This window comes from Aythya fuligula, chromosome 1, assembly GCF_009819795.1.
Source record: "Aythya fuligula isolate bAytFul2 chromosome 1, bAytFul2.pri, whole genome shotgun sequence".
Taxonomy (NCBI): Eukaryota; Metazoa; Chordata; class Aves; order Anseriformes; family Anatidae; genus Aythya; species Aythya fuligula.
The window spans coordinates 182567589-182589223 of NC_045559.1; the positions used below are offsets into that span (position 1 = coordinate 182567589).

Genomic DNA, 21635 nt, shown 5'->3' on the forward strand with positions numbered 1-21635 from the left:
GTGTATATATGTGTATACATATATATATATATACACTATGTGGTGCAATTATCAGGATATCAGTGGCAGCAGATGGTGTACGTCATAGAGAACTGAAGCTCTTAAAAATCACACTCATCCTCCAAAAGTAGATTCTAACCTATCTTACCCATTTTGGATATCAAAAGGCATTGTTATTCCTAAACATTTATCATGCAGAACTGGGTACCTATTTCTTCACCTTCCCCTCTAAGAAATCCTTATAAGGATTTCTTAGAATCAAGGAGTGTTTGGGTTGGAAGGGACCTTAAAGACCATCTAGTTCCAACCTCCTGCCATGGGTAGGGACAACTCCCACTAGACCAGGTTGCTCAAAGCCCCATCCAACCTGACCTTGAATGCTTCCAGAGATGAGGTATCCACAACATCTCAGGGCAACCTGTTCCAGTACCTCATCACCCTTAGAATAAAGAATTTCTTCCAAATATCTAACCTAAATCTACCCTCTTTTACTTAAAAGCTATTACACCTTGTCCGATAACGACATTACCTGATAAAGAATCCCTCCCCAGGCTTCCTTTAGTTACCAGAAGGCTGCTATAACGTCTCCCCAGAGCCTTCTCAAGACAGAACAACCTCAACTCCCTCAGCCTGTCTTCCTAAGAGGGGTGCCCCAGCCCTCTGATCATTTCTGTGGCCCTCCTCTGGACTTGTTCTAGTAGATTCATGTACTTCTTGAGCTGGTGGCCATATAGCTGAGGGCTGTAGAATGCAGTACTCCAGGTGGGGTCTCACGAGAGCAGCGTAGATGGGCCTTTGGCCTGCTGTCCATGCTGCTTTTGATGTAGCCCAGGATATGGTTGGCTTTCTGGGCTGCAAGCACACATTTCCAACTCACGTCAAGCTTCTCATCAAGCAACAACCCCAGGTCCTTCTCTTCAGAGCTGCTCTTAATCCACTCATCGCTCAGCCTGTATTTGTGTTTGGGATTGCCTTGACCCATCTGCAGGACCTTACACCTGACCTTGTTGAACTTCATGAGGTTTGTGCATCCCCACCTCTCAAGCCTGTCAAGGCTTGGATGCCATCCCTTACTCCAGTGTGTCATTTTTCTTTAGTTTGCAGTTTCCAATAATGTTCTCATATTCAAGAGCTGAACAGGGAATTGGTGATGCGCTTTCAAAACTCTACAAATTCTTCCTGACAGAAGTGATGTGGTCACTACAGAGGTCTAGATGTCTGGAATGCCAAACTATTTTTTTTTTTATTAGCTCTCTTCCAGTTAGACTGTATCTTCTGGGGCATAGGAAAGCATGAAGAGACTGCCAACACTGTAATTTTCCATCAAGAATAAAAATCATTACTTTAAATATGTTTTGTCAGCATGTTGACAGCCAAGACAACAGGAATGTAAAATTTTAGATTACATCTTAATTTCCATTATATAAAAAGTACTGGAGAAACCACTTAATTAACAACAGGTTTTGATTTCTGTGCCTAAATAGCTTCCCTAGCCTTCTCTTTTCTACACTTGAAGCCTTTTAAATCTGCTCACCGAGAACCAGTGACCTTGGTTCTTAACAAGGTGTAGATGCTTTCCAACTGGTCATCTTCCCATAACGGCTGGTGTCATAGGCCTCTCCCTTTACAGTCCATTAGGTCTCATAACAGAAAGTGTGCTTGTGTGATGGATCACCCAGTTGCCATGACATGTGTGGTAGGACCTAAAGTGCAAGGACGTGTTCTGTTCAGCTCTTGTGAATGGTGAACCCCACCTGGAGACCTTGTACTGTCAACTTGCTCACTTCTATAGGTTAAAAATTAGCCACAAGTAGCCTGTATCTAAAAACCAACTAGGCCGACAGCTGCATTATATGTGGCCAAAATGTGAAAGCAGCAGTGCAAGAAAATGAGAAGCAAGCACACAGGGGAAGTGGCATGATAGGAATAAAACAGGAGTTTATTTTTCTTGATATAAGAAATATGATAGGTTTGTCAAAGGTGTCTAGCTGCTTCATTGACTATCAAAAACTATCATGGACTAAAAAGCGAAAATAAGCTGCAGCAGTGGTCTGTTGACGCTTAGTATGCCTTCAACAATGCAAAAAAGGAAAGTTGTCTGACCCAGAGGAGATAGTTTCCTGTAAGAGTTAGTGACCAGTGGCATGGAGAGGAACTGACCAAAGCCTGCAAAGTGTCTGCAACCAAACTTGAAGCACAACTTTTTAAAAAATTCAAAGACATTAAAAGGACTGAAAATTGCACTTATTTTCATCAGGTTCAAATCTACAGATACACTGCTTTAAGTTTCAACTAGAGATAACATGGTTGTTGAATCTTAATGTCATTGTTTAAATTATTTTTTAACGTATTTAAATATTAATTGATTAATTGTCTGTGATGTTAGACTATAGAATTTCAAGGCTGAATTCCGCCTTAAAAAAATAAAAATAAAATACATCTCCTTGGTCATCCAGGAAATTGTGTTTTCGTTGGAAGATATGAGGATGATGAATATGAAAAACTACATTTTAGTTTACACTGTAAACTTCAAGATCCAACTAAACAGCATGACAAAAAGAATGAACAGTACACATGGTATTTATAAAATGTTATTACTGATGTGTCAAGTCTATTATTCAACATCTTTTCTAATAAGCTGAATCTACATTCAGATAGTTTTTCCTGAAAGAAAAATATTTATGTATGGATGTTATTTATTTATTTATTTATTTATTTAAATCAGCATATCAGTCTTAACTAGATTTTTACTGAAAAGGCTTCTCAGCTTAAATGGAACTTTTTGTTCTGCTCTGCCTAACTTAGAGCAGACAAACAGGATTTAAGAAGGAAATTAAACTATAAAAAATTATATTTGGGAGTAAAACTTCCTGAATCTCTACTGTTTGAGCTGTTCCAGTTTGAATAAATAATCGATTTATTAACTGGCTAGAATGCACAAACAAGAAAGAGACTTGCCAGTCTCTAGGTTTGCAGACAGGGCACTCACATGACAGACCCAGGTTCAAGACCTTGCTCTGCATGAAGGAAAAGAGCAATTTGAGCTCAGTTCTTCCACATGAAGGTCAGCACCTTAGCCACTGGCTATTTTTGTGATTCAGAAGAGCAAGGCTTTGTGTTTTTTTAGTATGACAAACTTTCATTTAATCTCTATGTCGAATAGAATAAATTTTTAAAAACAGTATTCAACACAGATCTGATTAAAATCTCAAATATTTTATCATTTACATATCATAAGAATTTTATATTTTGGATCATGCAGTGTTTGTTTGTTTTGTTTTATTTTTTTGGTTTTACAGGAGCACCTGCAAAATTGAGTGCACTTTGGTTGCATTCAGCTTTAGATGATAAATTCAAGCAGACATATAGGTTTTGCTTTAAGTGTATAGACTTTTTGCATGGCTGGTATTGACTACTGTTTTATAGTAGGGCAGTTTTACCACTGGACCTTCCTGCTTCATCAGTTGCACAAAAAAGCTATAAACAGAAGAAAGTATTAGACAGCAACCTGTGTGACTCAGTTCTGCTGGTTGTTCTAATACTGACTATAATGCTAGACATGTCATTTTGACTCTCTGATCTTTTGTTCAGGCTTCCTTTGTTGACATCTGTATGGCAAGCTCTCTTTCTCTTAGTATCTCATTCACTCAGAGCATTTCACTCAGAGAGGCTATGATACTGTTAGGAGCCTCAAAAGCTAATGATACACCAACAGCATCAGTATTATATCTGCTTTATGATTGACAAATACCCATTACAATTTATTTAAAATATGGTAAAATATTATGTTTGCAATCTATCAAGGAATTTTATCTTTGAATCTTTAGCAAAGAGGACTTCTCAAAAAACAGTTGAAGAAAAGACTAACAACAGAGAAAGAATATATTTAGGCAATTCTAACTCCTGCTACATTCATTTTTCAGTTATACAGTAACTGTTGCTCTTAGACTTTGAAATTAAAATTTAAACCACACTTTTTATGTTTGCAGCTTACCTGTGAGAAACAGCTCCCCAGGCACCATGCTTATTTGTTAGTATGTTGAGTATCTTCTGTTTTAGCTGATTGGCTGTAACGTGGTCTCGATGCTTAGCAGCACTGATAAGATGATCACACATCTTCTCCTCCTCTCTTCTGTCAGCAGCATATTGAGCACACTGTGACTAGGAATGAAAGTACATCTACTTGACAAAAGATAGGCTATTTAGGAGTCACCTTAAAATGGTTATGTACTAAAACTCTTTAAATATATCAAGAACCAACAAGCTCATTAAGATATGTTTAAGAGGAACAGGACACACCATTCAATTTAAATGGTTCTACTACTATATTTAATTCACAAGAAAGATGTCAGAACATTTAGAATTTAAAGGGCAATCAAGGGCAAAAACATCTGAATTACAACTAAAAACATACATACTCCATGTGTGTGTATGTGACCATGGGTATGCCTTAAGAGCTGGTTTTGCAAAATTTTCATGTATTCTCAAGCATAAAATACAGGTATAACATATGTATATACAGTATATTCTACTTCAAACCAGTCTTGCAGAAATATATGTATATATATACATGTATGCTGGGCTTGATTCTTAAACTTCAATAAAATCTACAATTCAAATTAAAGAAATAAAAAAAATAACTATTATTATGGGTGCTTAAGGGAAACTGACTATCAAATTAAGAAGTATATTTTCGGTCTTATATCATAAAATTAAAAAATTCTTAACATACACACAACTTTTAAAATAACTGAATGGATAAAAAAGTCACCATCTTTGCAACTAAGATCCAAAGTTTTTATAATGTTTCCTTTAACAGGTAATTAATTCTAAAATAAATGCTGTAATTATTCATGCAAATTTGTTTCTAAAATAGTCAAAACTGAGTAGTGCATTTTAGTTTTGATAAATCCTTTCTTTACATATAATAAGAACAATGTAAATTTTCCATTTCTTTTCTCAAAACCATGTTAAGATTAAATCCAATTTCTCCTCCCAGTAAAGATTCTTTCAAAATGTCTAAATAAAGCAAATGTAGCTACGGTAATTAAAAGGAGTCAATTACATCATTTTCTAGGTGTAAATTACAGTAGCTGATTTATTCTCAAAAAAGAGCTAATTTGAAAATTACCTATTTTAAAGACCTACATTTTTGCATGCACAGATTATTGTGCACCATTTTAGAATGTTCAGCCAATACTCACTGTTGTAATACTTAGTGTTGAATAGACCACTATATTCTAATATTCTAAAAGGCAATTACAGTTTAGCATACCTCATGGTAGATTGTACTTATTCTTCATATTTCTGTACACTACCCTTTTGCTAGTGATTGCATTAGTATTTGGTAAGACTTTAACAGTGGTCTTTCCACTAGGCTATAGTCATTTTTTCAAGTAATCTATCTGGAAAAGAACAATCATTACACTAATTCATAAAGGGTTAATTCATTTTTCAATTTATCTTCTTGTACAGGGAAGCACCAATTAGTACAATGATCTGCCTTACTAATGAGGTTAATATTTCACCAGCTCATTGGACAGTAAAATTAAATTTTCATTTTTCTTCCTGAACAATTACAAAGGTTAACAAAATGGAAGTTAACTGCAAAGCAACCATTCTAGGAGGATTTTCTCTTGCCCTGACTGCAGCTGTAGTCACAGAATAAAATTTACATGCTGGTCCAAGGCCTCCCCATTACGCAGGCAAAACTCAGTGCAGCTTGGGCCAAATAATTTCATCCATAATTATGCAATTAAAGTTTAAAAGGTAAAAATAAAATAGCCACTCACTTTCCTTGCTGAGAGCAATGATTAACATGTACTAAACCCCGGAATATATACCAATACAGCTTATTAAAACAAAATGACAGATTTACAATTATGCAAGAGAAAACTACCAGAAATCTCTTTGTCCTTACTACTTTCAAGTAGGATGAATAATAAAATGCTTGGTTATATACCTACCATTATTAAAGGTAATATATAAAACTTTCTTTCAGACTTTAACTGCCACTTTATTTAAGTACATCTGAGGTTCATATTTAACACAGACTACATATCATAATTTTCTTTTATGACTTTCAGATTTTATCTTATTCATCTGAAACATGTAGCTGAGGTTTTTCATGTGACAAATATAATGAAAAATTTCATATATGAAAAATGTGTTGGTTTCTTCACCAGACAATAAGACTGACTTAAGGCTATTCCTTAGGGAATTTAGTTAATATTCTAAATCCTATTTGCTAACAGAAGCTGGAAGTTAATTGAATATTCTCATTTTGTCTAGAGTTCTGACAGACCTTATACCTCTATGTATTCTTCAAAGAACAGATAACTCAATCTTCTATTGTCATCTTAGGTTACTGCGTGATGCTGTGATAAATATCAAATGTTATTTATTGTTGAGGCAATATGAAACTTCACTCTGACACACACTTAATTGTAAATGTGATTTTATCTAAGTTTGAAATATTCAGTATATTCTTGGTAATAAAGTTGTTGCAATCCCATATGACAAGTGTCTGCTGTCTGCTCTGACAAAATGAAGTAAAGGTTATGTGTACTCGAAATGACAACAGATATCTCTGTCTCACACTTTTCAGCTAGGTCAAGGAGCACAAGAACTAGTACATCAAAGTGTACATTTAAAAGAGCTGTTTCAATGAGATAAAAACCTCATCAAAGCTAAGATTACTGGATTTCTATCCACCAGGTGCTTGTTGACATTTTCTGACAGATGGATAAATTGATACAGCTATTTCTTATCATTAATACTAAGTCAGTCTGTCTCAATCTTAGGTCACTCGAGAATTAAAACACATGAAAAGTGTGCTTGTACATACATATTTATATACAAATGTATGCAAACACAGGCAAGTTTGGAAATAATAAAAACAAGTGATGTTGAAATGTTTATAAAGGCAGTTTAAAAATGCAAAATTATATTTGGTAAAGTCATGTCAAAAATATGAATTTTAACTGCATTTGACCACTTTTGCATGATTTTTTCTTTTTTTTTGGATAGGAACAAAATTAATCCCAAAGGAATCATCAAAAACATTTCACTGAACTTGAAAAAATGTTTTTGAAATAGCTTTTTTGTACATTTACATCATTTTCAAGTAATTTGCTTTTAATTACAACACTTATTGATGAAAAAAGCAATTAAAATTTGACTCCTTTTAAGGGGCAAAAATTATAGATTTATGGGATCCAGCTGCTATGTTACTTCTTCCAATACTTAAAAAGAACAGGCAATGTAAACATGTTGTCAGTAGTTGATGATTAATTAGTTAATGATCAGTTAATGACTAGTAGCTAACATATGTATTATCATGTTTCAATATATAATTTATAGAAAGTAAATTCTCTAAGGATATCCAAAAAGCAAAAGTATCCTAACAAAAATGTCATAAAATGCAAATTCTAACAAAACATTTATTGTTCTTAATTTTTTGAAATGCCTTATATATAATAGCTATTTTTCTTTCTCACTGAACTTACTGTTGATAAAATCCAACAGAAATAATTAGTAATGTGACTTGCATTACTATTTGCAATAAATCAGAAAACTTCTTTGTGAAACTAAAGGGTCTGCCATACCAGTTTAGCAGACATTCTGATTAAGGGATTTCTTCAAGCTGTAAATGTTTTCATGAATTTCAGCGAGGAGATGAGAAATTAAACCAGTTCCTTGTGTTTGAGGCTTTTAAAGCTAAGGCTTTTAAAAACTAATTTTGAAATGTCTTCAATATAAATTTCTTTCTTGGAAGAAAATCTTTATTGCATGGAATTACAGTGTAGGTGACAACTGAGTGAAAACAGAAAAGCAAAAATGCATCAACTTTTAGGCTTACCTCAAACTCAGCATGCTTGTGGACATCTTCAGCTCTTTGTCGGTTCAAAATAAATTCTGCTTCATTTGCAACACGCACTATATGGTCTTTCATTGCATGACATAATAATCTAAAATAATAAGAATCAAAATCAACCTTTGCATTTGATGTGCTTATATAAGTTATTTAATACTTAAAATGAAAAAAGTCATGAAATTAGTGCAATGTAATTGCTAAAATGGTTGACATGAAAAAATTACCTTTATCCAAAATTTTGTTATTTGCACAAAGAAATTATGTCACATGGAAAAAGCTTGCTATTTCTTATGGAAGGGAAAATATGGAAGTATATTTCTAGTATGTTTTTAACAGAAGTCTTAATATGAATATTGCAGCATCATTTAAAAAACCTAGACAACTATTTAAACTCTCACTGATACCATTATTTATTTATATATTACCATTTATACCATTTACTTTACGATTTATTTATATATTACCATAAATACCTTTATTTATTTATTTATATAAATATATATTTATATTTATTTAATATAAATATTCCCTTTCCAAGTCTTGAAAAATCATGACATTGAGATTTAAGATTCTATTAAGATTGCTAAATAATATAAATATCTCCCATGTGTTTTTAAAACAATGAAGTAAAAAATGTGTCATGTTTGCAAGGTTTTTACAGCATTAGGAGTAGGCAAATTTTACTTAAAAAAAAGAAAAAAAAGAAAGAAAAAAAAAAAAGAGAGATTAAGATTAAATTGAGACTGATACATACCATTATACATATAGTAAAATTACAACATAAACAACACTGCATTATTAATAATGTTGATGTCTTACTGGACAGGAAGAATGGAACCAACTGGCTTCTTGTCCCTACTGTCCATACCTAAGATTGCTCACTCTATTCAACATTGCTTTGTTCTTCTTATGAGCAGGGAGGAAATATCTTTCAGGATGCAAAGATCTGACAGGACTGTCTGTTTAGGATCAGGAAGAACTGTTTCTCTTTGTGCCAAATGGGCATGTTGTCTAGGATTTTCCTTTCTGCAGCATCACAGAAGCACTCAAATTCAGATATTCCAATATTAAGAACATGAAGTTACCAGTCAATCCCACCATAAATTTGGGTGCTTGGGAGCACCACAAATCAGAGTCATAATTATTAGAAATGGAATCCATAATTACTGCATGTTATACCCTAAGGTGGAAGACTTGAACTATTTTTGCTTCCTTTGTTGTGATTTGCCATTTGTGAAGGAAGAAAATCACTTTCCTTGAATGTTTAATATGGACATGTGGCATGGCAAAACATGAATATTGGGACCTCTGTTTAGAGATAAGGACAAACAAACTTGGATCAAGATTTCACAACAGATGCTCATGCTTTTATTTATTTTTTTTTTTTTTATATTTCTTGCTATTCTTCAAATTAAAAAGTTTTTGAGAAAGCATAGCCTGAAAGACTGAAGTTGCTTCCATTGTCCTCTTCAAAATTTAGCTATATTTTAAAATCTACCCTATTGAAAGATATGCTTTAGTATTTTATTAATATAAAGTATTCAGATAAATGTATTAGGTGTGAGTATTCATGACTTTAGCAAGATTCTCTGATATGAGAAAATACTAGAACTGAGTGTTTACCATCTCCAATCAAATTTTATATCACAATTCTTCTTGAACTTTTCCTTATGACCAGGGATCAGCTAGCTAGCATTTCAAAACTGAACACATAGATTTCAAGTGTCTACTAGCTACACATCCCTCCTGAAGGAATAAATCAGTCAGTTATTCAAGCACTGTGCAAATTCAGTATCTCTGAGTCAGTTTTGGTCCAGGCAGGATTTCCATTTCAGGGTGGCTTCAGGTGACATCAATAGGTTTCTCCCTTCTACCAGGAATTTTGTGAGAAAATATAGACACTAGCTCAGATCTACTGGGTTTATTATTTGGGACATCTGGACATGGCTTTTATGCCTCAAAAAATAATCTAAGATGCTTCTGTTCATGAACTGGTCTCCAAAAGGGCAATGATAAATATGTACTACCTTCATCTTAGTCGTCTTTATCTATCATAAGAAGTGTTCACACTCTTGGAGTGCCCATTTACACATTAAAACACCTACTGGGGGCTTCAAATAGACTTTCAGAGAATGTTCATTTCCACAAGTTATAAACCAATCTCTTGCCAATATTCATGGAAAAAATAGATATGTACAAACAAAAATCTGTCAACACTAGTATCTGTCCGCTTTACAGAAAAATGAAAACATTTATAGACGTGCAGAGATGATTCAAATCAGATGGCTGAAACTGCTGGTAACCCAAGTTCTATCTCCAACCCCTCTAATGGACCATTCTGCTCCACAATCTGAGAACTCTGATCCTTTAGGGAATAACTTTAGAGTTGCCGCAGCTTTTGGACACCACAAATTTACCCAGATTTCAGGTAAACTGGAAATGCTGCAAATCTTCAGGGTCCACAGTTCTAAAGTAAAGGAAATGAAAAATAAAAGGGAACCAATGAGTATGCCTGAGCACACAGGGTCCTGATTGCCTGCAGCATTCAAAGTACTAGCTTTCCCCCAACTCATTTTGGGCATGGTTCAAGGTACTGTGCACTGAGGATGCATAGATAAGAACAAATCAACTTCTTTCCAGGAAGGTTGTGCAGGTGTTTTCGTCCCATACCCCAGCACACATAGAACATACCATCATTCTAGAGGGTAGCCCTTATATTATTCAAAAAAAAATCTTAACTAAATGAAGTGAAATGGGAACTATACAGGCTCCAGGGAAGACCTAGACTGAGTGGTCTGTAGGACAGATGCATGCAGTCTGCTCTCAGGTGCTAACCTTAAGTTGTATTAACATAGGCTAATCCAGGCTATTTGGCTGTATTTAAAACTATAGACATACCTTCTCTCTTCCTTATTGTTTGTTGACAAAATTCTTATCTATGGAATCTCTCAGTATTATTTAAACTGTTTCTTGCCTGCTATTTCATGTACTCACATGCCTACTACTGAGGGCAATCTCTTCAAGTAAAAGAAAAAAAAATGTTTGTATGGTGGTCAGCACACTGTGATTATGGTAAAAGTGAGGCCATGGCCTATCAATACTGTACAAGCATTAAACAATATTGTACCGATCAGTGCTAATAAGAGACATATAGGGATTCACTTATATGCAGACATTGGAGATAGAACTTCAAAGACTAGGTAAATGATGCTTTTGCATCTGGAAGACTAATAAGAACTATAGTAGTCTTAAAAACCTTTACCAGAAAAACAGACTCAAAAAAGAGAAAAGTTAAAATCTAGGCCATTGACAATAAATTTTGCATGTCATGATGTTTTGATTTGTAAGTGCAAGAATGTAGGGCAGAAAACAGAAGCATAACGCATTAAGACATTTAAATATTTCATCTTACTTTTGAAAGGAAAGGCAGCTACTGTAAGGTCAGGGAAGTGATGCCTCACAGAGGCTTTTGCAAAGGAGCTTGCTTATTTGTTTGCTGTATTTGTTCAAGGAAACTTGTTACCATCTCAAATTGAAAAACACTACTTAAAAAACACTTTTTTTGCTACCGATTTTTACTTCTAACAGGAAGTTATTCTGTATTTTCAAGCTGCTTTTCACAGAATCATGGAATCACAGAATAGTTTAGGTATCCAGGGACCTCTGGAGGTCAACTGGTCCAACCCACTTGCTCAGGTAGGGATACATAGGTTGTTCAGGACCATGTCCAGGTGGTGTTTGAAGGTCTGCAAAGAGAGAGACTCCACAGCCTCTCTGGGCAACTTGTGCCAGAGCAATGTCACCTGCACAGCACAGAAGCACTTCCTGATATTCAGAGGGAACCTTCTGTGTGCTAGTTTGTGCCTATTGCCTCTTGTCCTGGCACTGGGTACCAGCAAAAAGAGGCTGGCTCCATCCTCTTTGCCTAAATCCCCTTCAGGGATTTATAGACATTGATAAGATCCTTCCTGAGTCCCCTCTTCTCCAGGCTGAACAGTCACAGCTCTCCCAGCCTCTCCTTACAGGAGAAGTGCTCCAGTGCCTTCATTATCTTGGTGGCCTTATACTGGACTCCCTCCAGGATGTCCAGGCCTCTCTTATACTGGGAGACCTAGAGAGGGACACAGCACTCTAATGTGACCTTATCAGTGCTGAGTAGAGTGGAAGGATTACCCCTCTCTACCTGCTGGCAATACTTTGCCTAATGTACCAAAAATACCATTAGGCTTCTTAGCAGCAAGGGCATATTTTTGGTTCGTGTTCAGCTTGGTGTCCACCAGGAATGCCAAGTCCTTTTCTGCAGAACTGCCTTTCAGCTGGGTGACACCCATACTGACACCTGGAGTTGTTTCTCCCCAGGGCCAGCACTTTGCACTTCTTCTCCTTGTTGAACTTCATGAAATTTTTGTCAGCCCACCTCTCCAGACTGTCAAGGTCACTCTGGATGGCTGACTGATGGCTCACTTCTAGTGAGTAAGCTTCTCCACTCATTTTTGTGTCATCCCTGCATTTCCTGAGGATGAACTCTACTCCATCATCCAGATTGTTAACAAAGATATTAAACAGGATTGGACTCAGTATTGAGCCCTGGGGTACTTCTCTTGATATGGGCATCCAAGTAGAGTTCACACTACAGACCACTACCATTTTTGTCCAGCTATTCAGCCATTTTTTGATCTGCAAATCCAGCTCATACTTCAACAGCTTCTCTATAACAATCTTATGGGGTACACTGTCAAAGGCCTTACTGAAGTCCAGGAATACAATATCCACTGTTCTTGTCTCATCCATCAGGCTGTTCATTTTATTATAGAAGCTTATCGTTAGTCAAGCATGAATTCTCCTTAGTGAATCCACGCTGACTACTCCTGATGATCTTCTTCTCTTTCATGTGTCTGGAAATAGTTTCCAGAATTAGCTGCTAAATCACCTTCCCAGGGACTGCGGTGAGGCTGACCGACCTGTAGTTTCCCATGTCCTCTTTCTTGCCCTTCCTGAAGGAGTGATGTTTGCTTTCCTGTAATCTTCAGGTTCATCTCCTAGTTGTTTCCCAGTTGCCTGGGTAAATCCTATTAACTCAATCACATGCATGGCACAAGATTAAAATAAAAGAAATCTCAGACTTTTCTGGCATGAGAACAAGTGCTTATGACTATCTTGTGGATCATCATTTACAAAAAAAAATAAAATAAAAATTCAGAAAGGATCCCAAACTAGGAAAAATCTCACACTTGATAGTATCAGAGACTGCTGATGAAACAAATATATATATATATATATATACATATATATATATAAATAAAAGAGAGGGACAAAGACCAGAAAATTTACTCCTTCACTACAAAATGCAGTTACATCATAAAAATTCCTTCATAAACTATCTTTATGAAATGTGTTTTCATGAAATCTAGCTCATAAATCTTTTATTTGTGAAAATGTGATCAAGGTTCTTGCTTCCAGCACAGCTTTGGAAACTCCTCTGAAGGTTAAAATTCTTTATTTTCCAGTCCAAACGTATTCTTCAGTAGTCTTTATTGTTCCATTTTTATGCAAATGTTTGCATTAGTTTTAATTCTTGTTCTTTCTTATGACCTTCTGATATTCCATCCGTCCCTACTTTACTAGGCTAAATAATGCAGCTCTCTTTAACTTTTCTTTTATGCCAGAATATTTACTAAAAGATTGTCTTTTGGGGTTTACTCATCCCAGAGACTGATTTCACCTTTCCTAACTGTGCATAGCCCAGACTGGCAGCATTACTATAGACAAATTCTCAGCATTATTTACATAGTAACAGTAATGTTGCAGTATCTCAATGGTAGTACCTTTTCTGATGCAAATCTAGAAGAGTATTTTCCTTTTGTTTATCCCTATATTCTACAATTTTCTACAAGAAAATTTCTGTGATAGACTGGTCTTTTACCTTCTCAGACATTTCCAAAAGATAAACCAATTCTCTAGCATATATGTCTCTAGCAAAAATGTCATGTTTCATACTGTTACATTATATAATATGTAAATACCTTATAATAATGCTGTTCTAAAATATCATTATTAATACAGGTCTGAATATTGATATTGATATTGATATATATCAATATATATCAATATTTCAGTCATCTGCCCAACTATGTTTCCCATTCACAGATTTTTATGGAGCACTCCTTTTCAGATAAAATTATATTCTCTGCATCTTTCCCAAACCATCCTTCTACACTGGACTGACCAATCCACCTAATGAGGAGCTTGAGGCACAAAAAAATGCATATGTACTTGCTAAATAGAGGGGAAAATCTTAAATTTGAGAGCAATACCACTTTTATTCTTCTTTGGAAATAAAGCATATTCTTTAATGACACTTCCTTATCACTGATGATTGAACATTTCTTGTGACTGAATCATACCCACTGTTCTTGTTTACCCTTGTAAATCTTCATCCTATACAAGTTTTTTTGAGAGTGGCTAATAGATGGACATTAGTCCATGTTGATGTTGAGATAGAGATGAATTTGGCCCTTTAGTCTTGCTTATTAATGCCCATACAAGTAGTCCTCCCACAGGGCTAAGGAGTTGTCTGAGAAGTGTCACCACAGGCTTGCTGTACTTTTTCCTAGTCATTTGTGATTGACCAAACCAGAATTAGTCTAGAAAAGGTTTTGGCTTTATCCATTTATTCAGTTCTACCACTGAAACTCCTATCAGAATTGAAGCCAAATGTGTTGCCCTTTCCTTCCTCAGATGAGCTGATCTCACTTAGGAACTGATAATCAGCAAAACTTTTATCATTTGAGCAGCAATTCTTACAGGATAAGGTAAAGATGAAACAGTAACTTGGTAACTTATGGTTTCTTTATCAAGACAAACTTGATTTCTATTAATGCCAACAAATTTTTGAACCACAGTTAAAGCTGCCTTATTAGGAAATGGGTTTGATTTGTTTTTAGACTGAATCAAATGATTTCCAGTAAAAAATCCACCAACAAAGTAGTCTGAGGTCATTTATGACTTAAATCCTGGTACTCTTCTATAGGGAAGTGAGTTTTCTGTACAGATGGGAGTGAAATTTCTAGCTGAACATATGGAAAATGGAAATAAAAACTAGAATTTAGATATGCCAATGCTGAAAAATAAGCATGATGGGGCTGCAGTATGTGTAAGAATGCAAGTACCGAGCAGGCTTTCCCTCACCTAACAATGGAAGAGTCTCAGATTTATGGCAGAGAGCACACCGAGTGAGGGAACATCTCAGGACATGTTGATTCATAAACATGAGTTTTTTGCAAATGTTGTTTAGGAATATGCAAGAAGTTATTTTAAATCCATGTAGTTTGCTCTCCGTGATTGTGTCCTCAGTAAGGTTACTTTAAAAGTCTAGAGCACTTAGCAAAGTGCAAACTTAGTTTAAAGCAAATTGCGAAAAAGTATGTATAAACAATTAGATGGCCAGTGTTTCAGACACTTTAAACACTTTTAAAAAGGCTGGACTGGGGAGTTCTACATTCTAAGTCACTCAGGTAAATAATAAGAGCCTGGGACAATATCTTTTGAATTTTTGGAAACAGAGACAATGCTAAGACTATACCCAACTGTCCAAACCGTCCCAAACTGTCTTGGAAACATGCAGGAACTGTAATGTGCTTGCAAACAGATTTAAATTTCAATTGGGATATGTTATGACAAACAGAGCTATTTTTACACCCATCAAAAATACAGGATGAAAACTTGTATTTCATTATTCTATGCTGACTCTTATCTTGCAGTCAGTTATTTCTAGTAATAATCTCACACACAGAGAAAGAGGGCTCTTAACTGTTATACTGCTAGATAAAACAATTGTGCTTATGTTATCCAATCTTTCTTTCATTTGAGATAAACTAAAAAAGCTGATCAGTCCCAAGCAGTAACTTTCAAAACAGATTACAAAATGAACATTTGTTATAATTTAGCTAAGGTCTTGCTTCCTCTACTCATTCCTGAAGTTCTGCCAACTCACATGTCCAGGGAAACAGATGTTTCTCTGACTTACTTTCATCAGATGCCCACAGCTTAATTTTTCCAAGAAGCAGCCTGGAAATATGCCACTTTTCACCAAACACAGTTGTTTTGACAATTATTACTCTTAATGGAATTCATAAGAAATGAAACCTATCATTGAACTTGGTACCTATAATAGGATTCATATACTAGCCTGACTTGAACAGTTTGAAGTTCTACAAGATGAGGTGCTGCTGTAAATACTTTGAAAGTAAATTCCCATAAACATTAGAAGGTAATGTCTGGCACAGAGGCCCGATTCTTGCAAAAGGGGAATGATGAAGAATTTACTAGAGAAAAGTTTGAAAGTACAATATGCAAAGACCAGCTACTGCTCTACAACATGAACACAGTGGCAAGATAAACTTTATGGAGAGTAACCATTAATGTTTCAGGAATTCCACAGAACCAGTAAGAGTCATTGTCACTGAGTTAACTAAAAAGAATCTAATCTGCTCCTGTTAAAGATTTTCTATTTTGCGTAAGAATTTTTTAAATCAAGATGAAACTGTCTCTTTAAAATAGAGGTCATTTAGTAAACATCCCAAAACAACAGATACCACTGAGATGGCCAGCATCTCAGAATCAGCCTCAGCTTTGAGATATGACCTGACCAAGGAAGAATAGAAGGTTAGAGGTTGCTTCAAAAACTGAAAAAGGTCTAAGAACTCCACTGAACCTACTATACTGAACATCTGAGTGAATAAATGGTATTCATAACAGTGTATGTTTTGTCCAACACATACTGGCTACTAGTCTGGAGGCAGGGCAAGGACATCTGTAGTAAAGAATGTGAAATTATATAAAAAGTGAATCTAACAGGGAGCTCAAGCTCATGCCTCAGCTGGAGCAGAAATACAAACATTCAGGGCTTAATTTTATGTAAGTGTCTAAGACAGGAATCTTCTACTGATGGAAGAAAACATTTACGATGAATTTCCATAAAACAGCCGTTCAAAATTAATAAAGGATTCCTCCAATCAGAAGTTACTTTTGGTGAGGCTAACAGTACAGCAACAGAATTTGGCTAAATCTGTCAAAGAGAAAATGATCAAACACCTTTTTTCATATTTACATAGCGTACCTCAGTGCTATTTTCTGCCTGGATTTGTATACATTCGATTTTGCATAACTTTGCAAACTGTTCTGTTAGCCCTCAGTTACATAGCACCCATGATGCCTGAAGACCATGTTATCTTGCATTTCTAGATGATTCAGATGAGCTCCCTGTTCTGACCTCAAGGTTTCCATGATTAAGACCACTGTCAAGACAGAAGCCAGGAACACCATCTTTTCTCCCTGTGTGCTTGGACTCAAATACTAAATGAGCTTTTCAAGGTGTATGTAAGTAACCAGTTGCAAATGCAAGTCATAAGTCAAATGATTGATGTGGTGCAAATTGCACCACAGGTATACCTTTGAACACTGGGCTTGAGCTTTTAAGAGTTGCAGACAGTGAGCTCAATTACCACAAACCAAACTTAACAGAACTGTCAAACTGCAATAAAAGATGTCCAAAAGAAAGTTTTCTGCAGTTGAGGTGTGACATGGAAAGAATGCAGCATAAGTCTTTGTTAGTCTTTTTTTTTTCAGGATTTAATCAGTAATTCATCTAAATTTAAATAAAACAAATTTCCAATCTTTTCAGATATTCTGCCACTCTTTCCAGGAAATTGGTGAAAACTCTTAATGCTACAGGGTTTAAAAGAAAAAGACTTCCTGTGAATTTTAAGTATGTCTTGAGGTCTAGGTAGGTCAGTATATAAAAGCGTGTATTTTCATGGAAACAGGCAGAAATCAGACTTAGGTAGAGATGAAATTACAGAAATAAAGCTTATAATTTTTAATCTGAGAAGAAATAGAGTCTCGTGTTTGCTCAAATTTCTGGTATGATTAGACAACTACTGCTATTAAAAAAGAGGAAATTCTGAGAAGAAAAAGAAAAAAAGGAAAGGAAATGATTTTAGATGAAAGCACAAGGTCATCCCTTAATAGATTAATGTTGTGAAAATATGTAAGTGAAGAAAATGTAAGTGGAATGAGGATAGAAATCCATATCTGGAAGACTAATTGGTAATGATCTGTAGCGTCTATCTCTGAGACAGGCTAGACCCCTGAGATACTCCATTTGCCAAAGGCATAAAGGTAATGTACAACCAATTAACCACAACCCTTGGAACCCAATCCCATAGCCAGTTTTCTACATTTTTAGTTGTCTACCCATACAGTCTGTAGCATTCTAACTCTGATACCTGAGTACTGTGGGAGACAGTATGGAAGCCTAGCTAATGACAAGATAAATGATGTCCACTGCTTTCTGCATGTTCACAGATCTAGTTGTTTTATCATAGAAGACAAACAGGTTGGTCAGGAATGGTTTAGGCTTGGTAAATCCAAGTTGACTTTTCTCAATCATTTTCTCCTTCATGTGGTCAGAAATGTTCCAAAAGGACATGCTTCATGATTTTCCGAGGGATAGAAGAGAATCTGACCAGCTTACAGTTCTCTGTCTTTTTTGGACTATTTTGAAGATGGTTGCAACATTCACATTTCTTGAGGCATCACTGATCTTCCCCAATTTCCTTGACCTTTCAGAGATAATAGGGAGATCCCTTGCAAGAATTCTCTTTACCATTGGACAACTTCTCTAAAGGAATCCTTGACTTAGTCCTCATGCACTACTTGTAGTTCTCCTTGAACCATTTCACTAAACACAGAGGCTTGGTGAAGATTAAGGCAAGTAAGGCATTGAGCACCTCAGCCTTATCTGTCACTAAATCATCCACTCCATTCAACAACAGACCATGTTTTCCTTGGTCAGCCTTTTACTACTAATGAAGTGGCAGAATCACTTACTGCCCTTAATACCTCTTAGATGTCTCATTTTCAGTTGAGCCTTGACCTTCCTGTCATCATTCCTTACATGTCCCAGAAATGTTTCTAAATTCCTCCTTTCAAGCCTGTCCCTACTTCCACTTCCTGAATAATTTTGACAGGTATGCTCTTTGCTGGATTAAAAACTGTCTGGATGGCTGGGCCCAGAGCATGGTGGTGAATGGAGTTAAATTCAGCTGTCGACTGGTCACAAGTGATGTTCCCCAGGGGTCAGTGTTGAGGCCCATCCTCTTTAATATCTTTATGGATGATTTGTATGAGGGAATTGAGTGCACCCTTGTTTGCAGACAAAGCCAGGTTGGGGGGTAGTTTCCATCTGCTGGAGGGTAGGAAGGCCCTGCAGAGGGACCTGGACAGGTTGGATCGATGGGCAGAGGCCAATGGGATGAGGTTCAACATGGCTAAGTGCTGGGTGCCACACTCTGGTCACAACAACCCTATGCAATGCTACAGACTTGGAGAAGAGTGGCTAGAAAGCTGTGCAGAAGAAAAGGATCTGAGGGTGTTGGACAATGCTCATCTGAACATGAGCCAGCAGCATTCCCCAGGTGGCCAAGAAGGCCAACTACATCCTGAATATCAGGAATAGTGTAACCAGCAGGACCAGGAAGGTGATCATCCCCTTGTACTCAGCACTGGTGAGGTCACACCTCAAATATTGTGTTCAGTTTTGGGCCCCTAACTACAAGAAAGACATTGAGACCCTGGACTACGTCCAGAGAAGGGCTACAAAGCTGGTGAGGGGTATGGAACACAAGTCCTATGAGGAGTGGCTGAGGGAACTGGGACTGTTGAATCTGGAGAAGAGGAGGCTCAGGGGAGACCTTATTGCTCTCTATAACTACCTGAAAGCTGGGTGTCAGCCTCTTCTTGCAGGTAATTAATGATAGGGCAAGAGGGAATGGCCTCAAGTTGCACCAGGGGAGGTTCACGTTGGAAATTAGGGGAAATTTCCTCTCAGAAAGAGTGGTTAGGTATTGGAACGGCTTGCTCAGGAAGGTGGTGGCATCACTGTCCCTGGGGTGTTTTTACTCTGCTACTCTCCATCCTCATTTTCCTCAGTATTTCAAACTCTGCTATTTCACTGTCAATATAGCCCAAGCTGACATTAATTACATCCAAACACAATTCCTGGTTGTTAGTGAATAGCAGATCCAGCTGTGTGTCACTTTTAGTTGGTTCGTCTTGTATGAGGAAGTTATACCCAACATCCTCCAGAAATCTTCTTGACTCTGTGCATCCCACTTGTTATACTTTCAGCAGAACTATGTAAGCTTAAAGACCTACACAACAACTAGGGTTTGTGATTCAGGTACTTCCTGAATTATTTAAAGATGCTTCTTCATTTCCCTTGTACTGAATGGGTGACCTGTAACAACCTCACACCATGATGTCACCTTTACTAGCCTCTTCTCTCATCCTGTCCTGCAAGTTATCGGTCGGACTGTCCTCTGTCCCATTGAAAAGCTCCATACATTTTACCTGACACTACACAGAAGGAAACACTCTTTCCTTGCTTTCTGTCTGTCCTTCCTGAGGAACCCATATCTGTCCATCACAGCACTTCTGTAATGTTATCCCAGGTTATCCCACCAAATCTCATTCATCCTAGTGATGCCATGGTTTTGTTATTGCATACTTTTTGTTATTGCATTACTCCATATTGCATATGGAGTAATTCCTCCTTCTTGTTTCCTAGGCTGTATGCATTTGTATACATATTTGAGGTGTTTCCTATTTTATCTCTTGTTCTTGTCCCCCTGTATCCTTTTTCTTTTGACCTTGTCCATTACCAGTCCACTTAAACATGGGTTATAATGTCCCTCCTATATCATTCCTCGTTAAACAAACTCTTTCTAAGTCCCCTAATACAGCTGACATTGCAGATTCATCTAGCTCATAATTTAAGAAACCTACTTTTGTGTATACCCTAATGTAAATCTAAAATCCTAATTAAACTGCTATCAGCGAAGCTCTTGACATGTGTGATACCCTCCACATCACATATTCATAGCATGAGACTGATTAAAACGAAGCATAAAGTTAAAGATGATGTCTCTAAATCTTTCACTTATGTTACAGACTGTACTATTCTACACTCTGAAATTAAATATCTTTGCAGGTATTTTTTTTTGAAAGCATTAATTTAAATCTATAGTCAGATCCTTTTGCTATACTAACAACTGTTAACTTGACAGACAGTCAAGAACAAATTCAGAATTAATCTAGAAAGCTCTATCAGAGTGTTTATATTCTCAATTCTAAAAATATTTTTGCATTCAGACGTTCCCGGTAAAACATGATCTAAAACACATAAAACCAGAAACGAACACAATAAATTTAAATTAAAAACACAAGTTATTAAAGTGGCAGGAAAATAGATGTTAATTTTTATTATTATTTTTACTATAGCTACATTGAAATATTATGTTTCAGAACATTTCTAATAAAGACAAAGACCAGAAAGGCATTTGAATGATTTACTGCACAAACTAAAGTTAGGTACTCAGAAAATCACCTTGTAATACCATGCATATATTTGAACAGATAGACATCTAACTGAGGATATTAAAAATTATGATCCCCTGCATTACACTTCTTTTTTTTTTTTTTTTTTTTTTTTTTTCCCCCTTCACCCTCAAATGAAAAAGCTTGCTCAAAACTGTTGATTTATTACCCAGGTCTCTCAAAATCTAACCCAGAAAGTCCTTCAAAGTATTCTTAGTCTTGGTTTTGCTTTTAGTAATTTAAAATTCAATCATTATTGCAAAGTAATTATATGCAATTTTACATCCCATTAACCCTGCTTTGTTTTAATTATAAAGATCCT

General features: G+C 36.1%; 1 protein-coding gene across 2 annotated transcripts in view; it reads right to left on the minus strand.

The window, feature by feature from the left end:
- NBEA (neurobeachin) overlaps positions 1-21635 on the minus strand; it is a 514417-nt gene that overhangs the window by 230206 nt on the left and 262576 nt on the right. For both annotated transcript variants that reach the window (XM_032190243.1, XM_032190252.1), the window contains exons 37-38: positions 7862-7970; positions 3995-4161 (exon numbers count right to left, since the gene is read on the minus strand). In XM_032190243.1, the coding sequence (XP_032046134.1) occupies positions 3995-4161; positions 7862-7970 (276 nt within the window). The remainder of the gene's footprint in view (positions 1-3994; positions 4162-7861; positions 7971-21635) is intronic.